This window comes from Heteronotia binoei, chromosome 8, assembly GCF_032191835.1.
Source record: "Heteronotia binoei isolate CCM8104 ecotype False Entrance Well chromosome 8, APGP_CSIRO_Hbin_v1, whole genome shotgun sequence".
NCBI classification, from domain to species: domain Eukaryota; kingdom Metazoa; phylum Chordata; class Lepidosauria; order Squamata; family Gekkonidae; genus Heteronotia; species Heteronotia binoei.
Window position 1 is genome coordinate 78,185,382 of NC_083230.1, and position 13,821 is coordinate 78,199,202.

The following is a 13,821-nucleotide window of genomic DNA, read 5'->3' on the forward strand; positions in this document are numbered from 1 at the left end:
ATACTTCATTAAGTGAAAACAGATTTTTTCCCCATATTTTGTACTTTGAATTTTAGGGTCTTGTTTCAGAATAACTTTTAAGACTAATTGTAGTGTAGTTTTAGATTAGTCCTGTTTTTATATCTACTTAATACAGATTAAAAATGTTATTCACACATGAAGGTATTGATGGAATTGTATTATTTCAAATTTAATGCTTCTTTGTTTTCAGTTATTTATTTGATCACCCTTGTTGCCCATGGACACTACATTTACCTTTATTTTTTAAAAAAACATTCAGAAATTATATCTAAGAAAATATCATGTGGTCAGCATATTTTCACAATGACACTTAAATTTAACTTGCTTTCTAATGTTCTTTAAATCCTTACACTAGCTAGGACGCACACTTTAAAAACTGTTCTCTTAGATTTTTTTGTCTCACAATAGTTACAGGAGACAAAGATCAAAGGTGTTTTTCAAATCCGCACTAGAACTTTAATCCTGGTTCAGCCCTGTCCACAAAATTGATTTTCTACACTGTAAACATAGAATCATAAACTCACAGAGTTGGCTTCTATGAATCCATGATTCAAGTTTAGAATGTCAGTTTGGGAACAGGGCTGAACCAGAATCAAAGGTCTAGTGCAGAATATATAATGTGTGAAAACTGTTGCCATCAGTGGCCATTAGCCACAGTGTATTGTTGGAACTCTCTGTCTGCAGCAAGTGATGCTCTGTATACTTGGTGCTTGGGAAGGGCAACAGTGCGAGGACTCCTAGTGTAACGTACTCGAAGCGGAGACGAGAGTAGGGCAACATAGTTTATTAGGAGCACGTTGCAAGAGAGGGAACTCGCGGGCCGGGTCCCGCTTATGTACAATCTCCGGTACAGCCTACTGGACAGGTCGGGCCAATCCTGACCTGTTAAACTTCCCGCCGCAGCTGTTGATTGGCGGGGATTACGCGCCCCGCGCTGGAGGCGCCTGGGACGGCCCAGTCGCCTCTGCGCATGGCGCTTGTGGCTGCCGATACACTACACCCCTCCCCCCCTGGTTAATGAACACAGTCTTTAAGATACACGGGAGGCCGGCGCTCCCTGGTGGACCGTCTAGGGAGGTCCTGCGGAGGGGGCGCGGTCGCCGCTGTCGGTGCGTCTGTGGATCGTGGTGCGGACGGGGGCTGCGGGACTGGTTCTGCTGGTCCCTCGGGCTCTGTTGGCCCCGGCGCTTCTAGCGGGGGTATAACTGGTGTTGGGGCCGCGTCCTCTGATCGGTCTCCAGTCGGTTCCACCCCTGCTCTCTCCCCCTCAGTGTCTGCTGGTTCCTCTGGTAGCATGCGGCGGCGCAACTGGTCTATGTGCCGCCGTAATACTTGGCCCCCCTCCGTGGATATATCATAGTGGTGGGACCCAGTTACTCGTAGCACTCGGCCCGCCACCCAGTCGGGGCCCCTCGCATAGTTCCGGGCGTATACGTGATCGCCCGCAAAGAAACCTCTGGCCGCGTCCCGGACCTCTGGACTCTCGCAGGTGTCTGAAGCCCGGTCGGGATGTAGTCTGTCCAGTCGGGTTATGAGCTTGCGCCCCATGAGGAGCTCTGCCGGACTAACCCCTGTGACCGGGTTGGGTGTGATCCTATTATCGAAGAGGAACGCGGCCAACCTGTGGTCCCAGTCGCCCTGTACAATTCGGCTCAGGGCTTCCTTTGTTGTGCGGACCATCCGCTCTGCCAGGCCGTTGGTGGCCGGGTGGAAGGGGGCCGACCTTATGTGCCTAATCAGATATCGCTGGAGGAACGCCTGGAAGTCGGCTGAGGTGAACGCGGTCCCGTTATCGGAGACTATGGTGTCCGGGATACCGTGTGTACATAAGACCCTGCGCAGCGCCTTGATTGCGGCGGCTGACGAGGTGGACCCTACGGGAATGACCTCCAGCCATTTGGTGTAGGCGTCCACGATTATCATGAAGATCTGCCCCTGGAATGGCCCCGTGAAGTCGAGGTGGAGTCTCGACCATGGCTTCCTGGTAGACTCCCACCGTGTCGCGGGGGCGCTGGGAGGCTCGGGCCGCGTTTCCTGGCATGTCTGGCACCTCCGAACCCAGGTCTCAATCTCCCCGTCCATTCCCGGCCACCAGACGTAGCTCCTGGCTAACGCCTTCATTCGGACTATGCCGGGATGGGTCTCGTGTAGGGATTCCAGGACCCGCTTCTGCAGCGGGGGCGGGACCACCACCCTGCTTCTTCATAATAGGCACCCTTTGTGGGCTGCTAGTTCCTCCCGCCTGGTCTTATATGGCTTGAATTCTTCCCCCATGTTCCCTTCTGGCCAGCCCCTCACCACCCAGTCGAGCACCCGCGCCAATGTCTTGTGTTTCTGTGTGGCCTTGGCTACCTCCGCTGCGTGGAGGGGCTGCTCCGGGAGGCTCTCCATCAGCATGACCTGGTGTGCGGGGGCGGGGTCTGGACCCGTTCCAGGAAGCGGCAAGCGGCTGAGCGCGTCCGTGTGACCCATAGCCTTGCCGGCCCAGTGGACCAGTGTGTACGTGTATGAGTTGAGGAATTGGTTCCACCTCAACACGCGCTGTGAGAGTATTTGGGGGGTTTGTCGGTCTGGGGCCAGTAGACCTAAGAGGGGCTTGTGGTCCGTGACAATGGTGAACCTTCTCCCGTATAGATACTCATGGAACTTGCGGACCCCCGCCACAATTGCCAGGGCCTCTTTATCTATCTGCGCGTAGTTGCGCTCGGCTGGAGTGAGTGTGCGGGAGTAGTAAGCGACCGGTACCTCCCTCCCGTCCGGAAGCTGGTGCCCCAGGACTGCTCCCACCCCATAAGGCGATGCATCGCAGGCCAGGATGACGGGGAGGCCCTCGTCAAAATGGTGGAGCACCGCATTGGACACCAGGACGTCCTTGACCGCCTGAAACGCGGCGGCCTGTCGTTTGCCCCAAACCCAAGGGGCTTTTTTGTCCAGCAGCTGGTGAAGGGGCTCTGCCAGGGCTGCCTTGTGGGGGAGGAATGAATGGTAAAAGTTGAGCACCCCCAAGAAGCTTTGTAGCTCCGCTTTACACGTGGGGGCCAGGGCTTGCACGATGGCTCGGGTCTTTTCTTCCGTTGGGTGGATTCCTGCCGTGTCGACGGCGAACCCCAGGAACTCCACCCGTGGGACCCCCAGCAAGCATTTCTCCCTCTTAACCTTGAGCCCCGCTGCCTGGAACCGGCGGAGCACCTCTCGGCGGTTGCCGAATTCTTCGGGGTCTGGGGCGGCGACTAAAACGTCATCGAAGAACGGCTGGACTCCTGGGATCCCTTTAAGGAGAGCGTCCATTATGCTCTGGAAAATCCCCGGAGCGACGCTAACCCCAAACTGTAGCCTCTTCACCCGGAAGGCCCCCCTGTGCGTCACGATCGTTTGGGCCTCCGCCGTCTTGTTGTCTACTGGGAGCTGCTGGTAGGCCTGTGCCAGGTCTAGCTTCCCAAATATCTTAGATCCCGCTAGGTGCTGTTGATTATAAATGCACCTAGCGGGATCCCCGCCAATCAACAGCTGGGAAACCCCCATCGTAACCCCCATCAAGCCAAACGGGGAGGTGCGGATCTGTGCCGATTATAAATGCACCTAGCGGGATCCCCGCCAATCAACAGCTGCGTCGGGAAGTTTAACAGGTCAGGATTGGCCCGACCTGTCCAGTAGGCTGTACCGGAGATTGTACATAAGCGGGACCCGGCCCGCGAGTTCCCTCTCTTGCAACATGCTCCTAATAAACTATGTTGCCCTACTCTCGTCTCCGCTTCGAGTACGTTACACTGGCGACGAAGGTGGGATCCTAGCCGCATCGGCTGCATTGGAGACCAAGGGCACCACCAGGCCACGACCGCCGCCGCAGCCACCATGGCCAACCAGGGCGGAACCACCGGTCATGTCGAGCCGTTCGACCCCGCGAATCCAGAGGCCTGGGAATCCTACCTGGAATGGGTCGAATGCTACCTGAGGGCCAACAAGGTCACGGAGGACAGCATGAAGAGGGATGTTCTCCTGAGCGTCTGCGGGGCGGCCACATTTGAGATCGCCAAGGGTCTCTCGGCCCCCGCCCGCCTCACGGAGAAGTCCTTCACCGAGGTCAGCAGACTCCTCACCGGCCACTTCTTACCTCAGCCTTCACAGGTGGCCCGCCGGTTCCTGTTCCACAGAAGGGACCAGGCGGCCGGAGAATCGGCCGCCGACTACTTGGCGGCCCTCCGCAGGATCGCCGGGAACTGCAACTTCCCCCAGCTGGAAGACACCCTGGCCGATCGCTTCACGTGGGGCCTCCGCGACGAGAGGCTCCAGCAGAAGCTCTTCGCCAAGGAAGAGCTCACCCTCCAGAGCGCTTTCAACGAAGCAGTGGCATTCGAGAGGACCTCCAGGACCTTTCCCAAGGCCCGGACAGACGCCGTCCACCACGAGGAGCTGGACCACGACCGCCCGGAGGAGGGAGAAGCCTACCAGCTGCGTCGCCCAGCCGGGCCACCCAACAGAGCAGCCCAACGCCCCCAAGCACCCGATCGACCACCAGCGTCGGAGAGGGTTCCTGCCACCAAGTGCGCCAGCTGCGGCGACCCCCACGACCGGAGAGACTGCCAGTACCGGACCTGCGGGAAGACCGGCCACATAGCTAGGGCTTGCCGAGCCAAGCCCAACCGCCGGAGGCCGACCACGCATCACGAGTCGGCGGAGTTCCACTCCACAGACTCCACGTCCCTTCAGGTACTGAACTTGCCCCTCGCCACCCCGACAAAATTAAAATGGCGGTCCTCATCGAAGGGAACCCCTGCCAAATGGAGGTGGACTCAGGTTCCTCCATTTCCATTATAGCGGAGGAGACCCTGAGGAAGCTGTGCCCCCGCCAGCGGCTTCAACTAAGGCCGGCGGACTTCATACTCCGGGACTTTCAGAAGAACCCGGTGCAAATTGCGGGGTGGGCGCGGGTGCAAGTCGAGCGGGGGCCCTTCTACGGCCCGCTGGACATCCTGGTGGTAAGGCGCCAGCTTACCACCCTGCTAGGACTGGCGTGGTTCAAACCCTTGGGGATCCGCTTGGAGGGGGTGGGGCAAACCCTAACGCCCAGAGGGTTCGGGGAAATATGCCGAGAGTTCCCGGACGTGTTCGATGGGTCCCTAGGGAGCTACAAAGGGCCGGCCATTTCCCTACCACTAGACCCCACGGTCAGGCCGATTAGGCTCAAGGCGAGGAGGGTCCTGTTCGCCTTGAAGCCTAAAATAGAGGCAGAGCTAGACCGCCTCACGGCCCAAGGTGTCCTCGAGCCGGTGGACTACGCCTTCTGGGAAACCCCCATCGTAACCCCCATCAAGCCAAATGGGGAGGTGCGGATCTGTGCTGATTATAAATGCACCTAGCGGGATCCCCGCCAATCAACAGCTGCGTCAACAGCTGTTGATTACGTGCCCCGCGCTGGAGGCGCCTGGGACAGCCCAGTCGCCTCTGCGCATGGCGCTTGTGGCTGCCGATACACTACACCTAGTGTCCTGGCTCCACTGATGGACCTCCTGATGGGACCTGGGTTTTTTGGCCATGGTGTGACAGAGTGTCAGACTGGATGGGCCAATGGCCTGATCCAACATGGCTTCTCCTGTGTTCTTATGGAAATAATTTAGTTTCCATTACAAGTTTTTCTAAAATTATTTACATAGTTTTATAATGTTGACAGTCATACCAAATATATGGTCAAGGTACTTTCTGAGTTAATGATGGTAGCAAAAAACACTAAAACGGGAGCAAAATAGAAGAATTAAATTTATTTTTATTTGATATTGGTCTTCAAAGTAAGAAAACCCAGCAGGTATTTATATATTTCACACTGTAGAAAACAATTAGTAACTACCTTTCAAATGCAGTGAATAATTGAGCAGATGCGCTCTTTTTAAGATTAAACTTTTATTAAAATAACATGAGAATATTTTCAAATGCATTGTAAATTGACAGCTTGCATTAAATTCTTCTGTACATTAGGATCATGAATCAAGAATGTATTTTCAAAAAGTTCTAAGTAAAATCACAAATTTCTGAGCTTGAAGCAGAAGATACCCTGATACTTCATGTCAAAAACATACTACTGTAAAATAAATAAGGAAGTTTTCAATTAATGTTTAAAGAATGTGTGGCTGATTGGTGCTGCCTGTTCATACGGAGCACCCCAATAGCTAGAGAGCGAGGAAGTTGGGCTCCTATTCCTGGAAACAAAATGGATTCTGATCAGAAACAGGCGAAGAAAATACTCCATTCAAAATGGAGTAGACCCAGTAGAGAGCTTGTTCTGGTCACCACCTTAAGGCACCCTCTTAGCATGCCCCTCTCCCCACCCACCCACCCCACCCCCGCTCAGAATGTATAAGGACAATAGGGTCTGCCAGTAAATATTACTCATGACTTAATCCTCAGCTACCGATCAATGGCCCATCCCTCAGGCCTATTACTTCCACTCCGCTTTTCTATTTACTTCTGTGCTAATGCCTACCAAGGTGCTCAAGGTCTTTGTCTACTACACTGATTTCCTTCCTGGGTATCAACCAAATCAGTTTATACCCATCAAGCTGCCTCCTGACCCATTCTTCTAGTAATTACTGTGTAAACACTATCTATGGTTACCTGGAGATCCATTCAGGTGACCAGAGTCAGCTCTGCTCATTGGCTTGAGATGAGCACCCAATCAGGTACCCAGAAAAGACTTATCACTGCCCACCACAAGCCAGCCCCTTTTCTGGGAGGACCTCATCCCCTCTAAAGATTATAAAACGTGAGAGATAGCTTCATCTCTCTCTCTCTCTTCAAGCTGAGCACATGGAACCAGATTGTTTGCCCCCCCCCCATTGCTCTAAGTAAGGGGGCCCTCAGACATGGCAGGTGGCAGTGCATGTCCACATCTTCTAGTTGTAACAACCCTAAGCACATCTGGACCCGGTTGTATTTCCTTGTCTGTGTTACCCTCATGTTACCTCTATCCATTTCACATGTTTTCTTAGGAACTGTGTGATTGCTGTATGAATTATTTACCTTGTTTGAATGTGTGATTTCTTAATAAATATCTTTTAGTTGACTCAAAATCTCCTCATTATTTAAAGGGAAATTCTTGGGAGACCACATCCTGTATACGAAGGTTTGATCCTGCTTAAGTGAGCCATAGTTGCCCACCAAACTAATTCCCCAAACCTCTTTTGATGGCAATTTGGCTTACAATGATCTGGCCCCTGAAAGAAAAAAACAAGGCACCGACTGGATAGTAGTCTGTGGATGAGGAGCAACTACAGAAAAGTCTTTCTCTCTGATAATCACTGACATCCAAGGCCAGGCCTAGACTGTCTGGCACCCTAGGCAAGGCTAACTTCTGGTGCCCTCCCCTGCACTGATAACATCACCAAGTCACATCAGGGTCACCCAATTCGGTGCCCCCAGAAGGCCAATGCCCTAAGCCTATTTACTTAGTGGCAGGGCTGGCCCTGCTGATATCCTTCCTGAAATTTGAAAAGACAGTTCTTTAAAAGTAGCCTAGTCCTAAACGATTTGAAGTTTTAAAAGTAAAAATCAACACGCTGAGTAGTACCCAAAACCAGATAGGTAGAGAGGGCACTTCTTGTAGAGCTAGAGAGATACGTTAGAGTGCATTGGAGTAATCCAGTCTAGATGTGATCAGAGTGTATGTAATTGTGGCCAAATCCTGTCAATCAAAGAATGGTTACAGATGGTGCACCAGCCAAAACTGTAGTCCAGGATCTGATGGCACCCTCAAAATATGAACATGCTCCCTTATTGAATGGCAACCATGTCCAGAGTGGGAGTCTCCTTAAATGTTGGTCAACATTATGATAGATTAGCAGCATTTCAGTCCTTTCTGGATTAACAGAAAATTAGAATATCCTCCCATCCCTGTTCCTGTACAACTTGCTGCTATTGCTCCCAGGCATGACACTTCCCCTTTTTCCTATATTGCTAGCACATGACTCAGAAATTCCCCTTTTCTCTCACTTGCTCTTTCCTGCTGAGCTGCTTTGTTATACTACCGTGTGCAATTTGTCAGGGAAATAGGAAACATCCCTTTAAAGAGCTAATGTGGGAATGGTGCATGGCAGCAAGTTGTCTCACTCAATTTTGAAAGTACAGCTTAGTTCCCTCCATGTAGTGCTAATGGAAGAGAGTCCACAGACACTCTACAATGGCCACTCCCAATATTCCTTTTAACCGGGGGGGGGGGGGGAGGGGGGAGGGACAGGTTTTTCTCCACAAAGTAGAATGTCCCAAGTGACAGGATATGAATGTTGTCTTTTGATTTAGGGGTTTCCTCCTTTTCATGTTGGGGAAAATCTCCATGTGGAAGCAGCCTTCAAGGAAGTTTGAGACCCAAAGCCATGTCAGAAGCTATATTGAAATGTTTCTAAATAATCCATTTCATTCAAGGGAGTTTCACAACCACCATTCACTTAAATGCCATGCCAAGAAAGAGGATATTCGCTACCATCTGATATGAGTCCACTGAGGATTTCTTCAGGAGATATGGAACTGTACTTAGAGACTGACTGGATATTTCAGCCAACATTGAGCATAACATACCATTTCATAACTAGGGTCGGTGATCGGAAACACATTATCTCTGTGTTCTTGTAAATGCGCTGGCTTCTTGTTGTATTCTGGGCACAATATAATTTAATGTATAAAACACTAAAAAAAATGTGTCTGATTTCCCACTCACCTTGTTTCGGTCTTGTTGCTCCTTTTCCCTGTAGGGCGGCTGCTGGATTTCATATAAGCTGCAAGTTGCCCCGCCCCTTTTCAAGTTCCCTCCACGGCAGACAGACACTGGTTTTCAGAGGATTCTGCTTACTGCAGAGGGAACTTGAAAAGAGGCAGGGCAACTCGCTGGTCTGGGGCAATTTGTGCAAAATCCAGCATTAGCCCCACGGAGGAGAGTGAGGGTGGTGTAAGTTTAGTGGGAAATCAGTCAGTCTGTTTACCATGTTCAGCTCAGATAAATGCCCAATCCTGTTCATTTGTTAAATTTTACACAGAGCTGAAGTACAGCTTTAAAACGTAATTTATTTTAAGATTGGTTTTCCACAGTTGTCTTGGTGTTTTTAATTATTTCTCCCAGCAACAGGAATTGGGGGGGAATACTATGAAAACCTAATTGTGAAAGATTTCATTTGATTTTGCTGACTGTTAAGATTCTCCAGTCACATCTCTAGCAATATAATATGAGTCAGCATAACAAAATATCCAGAACTATATCCAGAATACAGAAATCATTTTTCCAAACATAACATGTCCAATAAATCATGACAAATCACTACGATGAAAGTGTAAAGTAGACAAACACATTTTAAATACCAGATATAAAATACTTTAGACTGTTAATACAATAGGAAAAAGTGTTTGCAGCATAAGCTACCTAAGAGGCTCACATTAAAAATGCAGCTAGCTTTAGTTTCAAAAAGAATGATGATCAGACAGCAGTTTCCAGCAAGAACAGGTGTGCATTCAGTGAATAGATGTACACAAGACCTTGGAATGCAGTCTACATGTACCTTCAAATTGCACCAGAACTTTTTCCAGTGGTCTTTGTCCATCACTTGTGCACTCCACACAGCTTCAGAACTTTTCTAATGGTACAGAAGAAGTTACTTACACTGGGCAAGTGCCTGTTTTACTATCTTCTCAGCTTTCTACTTTAGCCCGTAAGTACCATGCTGGAAGGTGTCATCTTGAAAACCTCTTATTTTGTTCTTCCCTACTTTCAGGAAGTAGTGTATCAGAGAAGCTTCCAATCATCTAGAAGCAGCATCTTACATCGGGCCATCTGTATTTTTCCAGTGCAGCAAAGATCATATTCTTTCCACAGATTATTTATTATAGCGAACACTCAAAGAAAAGATAGCATTTTTCTCCACAGCCGCCTCTCCTGTCTACAACAATGAAAATATGTATGAAATCTATCACACTTAGTGCTTGCTTGCTGAAATTCAAGCGATGTACTTTTTATCCAGTATTACAGGTAAGTGCTGGAAGTTTCTATAGTAGCCACCTGCAGATATTCCAGAGTGCCTTTGTGATAACTAAGCACACGTGAAAGCTTTCGCATCTGGAATTCTTCTGTTTGTCTTTTCTGCAGAGAGTCTGATATCATCTTAGCAAAATCAACTTGCAAGCGCTGCTGATTCTCTCTGGAAATTGCAGGAGATAAAAGGTTTCAATAATTCACTGAGGTAGAACAACTATAAGTCTTAGTAATAAACCCTTTAACTATTATCATATTCATCCATCCTTATTGTATGTTTTAAATCAATTCATCTAACTTTAGGATTCTGTATATTATTGGGCTATAACATTAGGATAGTATGGTGAAATTGCAAATGGTGGACCTAAAGGTTTCTTCTGTAAGCAGGATGCTTTCATTTGCGCAAGGAAGGAAAGCAATTTCATCAATTCTCCCCTCACTGCAGACCCCCAGATTGTATCCCATGCTGTTCCTGGGATTCACTCAACTCTCAAGAGTACCTCAGGAGCACAGTGTGTTACACTGGTAAGGGAGAGGAAAAAATCCATTGACTCCATCCCTATATTGAGTTTCAGTATATGGGAGATATCATTCTTATTTCAGAATCTTTTCATGAATAGTTTATGAATAAATTGGAATAATGCAGTACTTGGATGAATGAAGTGAAGCATAAATGAACTAAAGCTCTAATTCCAGAAACATATCAGAATGTCAACAAAGCTGAGCCATTTTAAATTCCATTGATTTCAGTGAAAGAGACCCCTGTTAAATTCCTATCATTGAAATTAACAGGACTTCTAACATCTACATGAAATTTCCAGATAAGGTTGTCCAGAGATTTGGGGTGAGATGTAACTGATATGCTGATGACACCCAAATCTAAACCAGAGTCTGGAGGCATGGGTAAGGGCTAAATGGGTAGCCCAACTCTAAGAACCCAATACTGGCATATTACAGGTGTAATGAGGTAGGTGAGGCTGGGAGAGCTCTGAGATAACTGTGACTGACTCAAGGTCACCCAGCTGGCTTCATGTGGAGGAGTGGAGAATCAAACCCAGTTCTCCAGATTAGAGTCCACCACTCTTAACCACCATACCACACTGGCTCTCAAGTGTAAGATCCTTAAAGTATAAGGATATGTTACTGGTGACAAAGATCAAGTTATTTCATGCCATAGTATTCCCCATTGCTATGTATGGATGTGAAAGTTGGACAATGAAAAAATCTTTAATCAAGAACCCAGATTTACTAAAATTACAAAACAGTAACAACAGATTATGAATGGTCCCATAACAATAAGAAGGTGGTGGAAGCCGTAAAGAAAAAAAAACAAGGCAAAGCACCAGGTCCTGATGGTCTCATGGGAAGTTATAAATATTTTGAGGATGAACTGCTACAAAGAACAGTGGATTGTTTTGCAAGGTAGAAAAATGCCAGAGTCATGGAAAGAAGCTAATATAATGTTAATTCCTAAAGAAGGACACAATTTGACATTGCCATCTGAATACACACCAATATCATTGCTGAATAGTAACTACAAGTTGTTTTCAACCATCTTATACATGAAGATCAAAGCAGTTTTCTACCCAAGTGACTGTTGCAAGATGTTAGGACAGCATTAAACATTTGGGAATATTTAGAAAAACACACTGAAAAACAACTGACATTGACGCTATGGCATTGTATCATGCTGAGGTTCCTCCCCTCCCCAAACTCCACCCTCTCCTGGATCCACCCCCAAAGTCTCCAGGTATTTTCCAACACAGGTATAAAAATCAAAGGAGAATCTTATAAATCCAGAGCTTTTGCTGACAATCTGATATATGCTTAAATGGTCTAAAAATATTGGACATGATATATTAATGGACCAATGGCAAAGATGTGGACAAAAGGGCTAAATTTTACACTTAGCACTAATTTGAAAGAGAATTTCTATAAGATGATGTACTGATGGTATATGTCTCCAGAGAAATTATCTAATATGTATACAGGTACTTCTAGTTTATGTTGGAAATGCAATAGCCACGAAGGCACTTCTTATCATATGTGATGGTCTTGTAAACAGGCTAAAAACTTTTGTATCCAAATACATTCTTTAATGCAGAAAATTTGAAAGACTAAGATACAACTGTAACATAAAAACTTTTTGATAAGTTTAATAGACAATCAGCTTGAAAGAAGTAATGGAATTTTATTTTTATATATGTCTGCAGCAGCAAGAATAACATACACCCAGAAATGGAAATGTCTGGCAATACCTACAGTAGAAGATTGGTTGGAGAAGCTGTTGGACTTTACAGCTATAGCTAAACTTACGGTACTAATTATAGAAAAGACATTTGAGCCATTAATTAGAGACTGGAAAGCCCTCATTGACTTTTTGCATGAAACTGATAAGAATTACATGATGATTTGTAGTTTTTCTGATTAAGAAATATGCTTAAGAGGAATTAAAAGAGAGCCATTTTGTGTTTGTAATTATAAGCAAGGGAAATTCTGTAATCAAAATTATTTTTGTTCTAAAGAAAACTGGAAGCTCTTCATACCTCCATTCCCTTTCCCCCTTCCTCTTAAATATTTTCTTTAACTTCTCTGTATGTTCTCCAGTTTTTTCCTTTTAATAAAATTAAAATTTTACCAAAACACACTCGCACACACACATACACAAAAGAATATAAAAATTACTGTAAGATCCAGGAATTCATGGTGAGTCCCAGATAAATCTACAGGTTTTCTGGCTTTAACTAAGAAGAAGAATTGGATTTATACCCTGCCTTTCACTTGGAGTCTTAGAGTGTGTTGTGTATCTGGACTCTTTGGAGAGCCAGTTTGGTGTAGTGGTTAAGTGTGTGGACTCTTATCTGGGAGAACCGGGTTTGATTCCCCACTCCTCCACTTGCAAGGAAGTGGGGAATGGCCTTGGGTCAGCCATAGCTCTGGCAGAGGTTGTCCTTGAAAGGGCAGCTGCTGGGAGAGCCCTCTCCAGCCCCACCCACCTCACAGGGTGTCTGTTGTGGGGGAGGGAGATAAAGGAGATTGTGAGCCGCTCTGAGACTCTTCGGAGTGGAGGGCGGGATATAAATCCAATATCATCTTCTTCTTCTTCTTGGTTCATGTGTTCTATTAGTTCCTGTCTGGCTCCTTGGAACCTTTAGGACTGAGCTTGGGGACTGGGAAACAGGATCCAAGTCCCTGCTTCCCTTAGCCAATCACCAGCCCCCCGCTGGTTCAAATAACCCAATGGTGTCTCAGTGCGGGAACTTGACTGTGTATATATCTGGCCCCATTGGCAAAGTTCAGTAGTCTTGAGTTAGCCATTACCATGGTGTTACCGATAATAAAAGAGCTTTGATTACCGCAACCTTGCTTCTCCATGCACTGAACCCACTATTTAACAGAGTGGCTTATAATCTTCCCTTCCTCTCCCCACAACAGACACCTTGTGAGGCAGGTGGGGCTGAGAGAGCTCTGAGAAAACTGGTCGCAAGAGAACAGCTTTGAGAGAACTATAACTGCATGTGGAGGAGTGAGGAATCAAACCCAGTTCTCCAGATTAGAGTCTGCTGCTCTTAACCACTACACCAAACTGGCTCTCTAAGGGGAGAATGCATCCCAGAAAGACCTGCCACACAGGGATTGGAGGTTGGCTAATGAAAACAAGAATTTTACCAGACACAGTAGATAACAGACACTAAGCAAGGAGGCAGATAAATGCATAGTTACAGAAAGCACACCTCTAAATCCTGCATTAGCTTACTGGGAAAAAGGCACCCAGATGGCAAGAAGGAAAAGCTTAA

General features: G+C 47.3%; 1 protein-coding gene across 2 annotated transcripts in view; it reads right to left on the reverse strand.

The window, feature by feature from the left end:
• Nucleotides 1-9,856: 9,856 nt before the first annotated feature.
• The window catches only part of GUCY2C (guanylate cyclase 2C), a 136,540-nt gene continuing 132,575 nt past the window's right edge, over nucleotides 9,857-13,821 (reverse strand). For both annotated transcript variants that reach the window (XM_060245314.1, XM_060245313.1), the window contains one exon: nucleotides 9,857-10,190. In XM_060245314.1, the coding sequence (XP_060101297.1) occupies nucleotides 10,016-10,190 (175 nt within the window). In that variant the 3' untranslated portion in view covers nucleotides 9,857-10,015. The remainder of the gene's footprint in view (nucleotides 10,191-13,821) is intronic.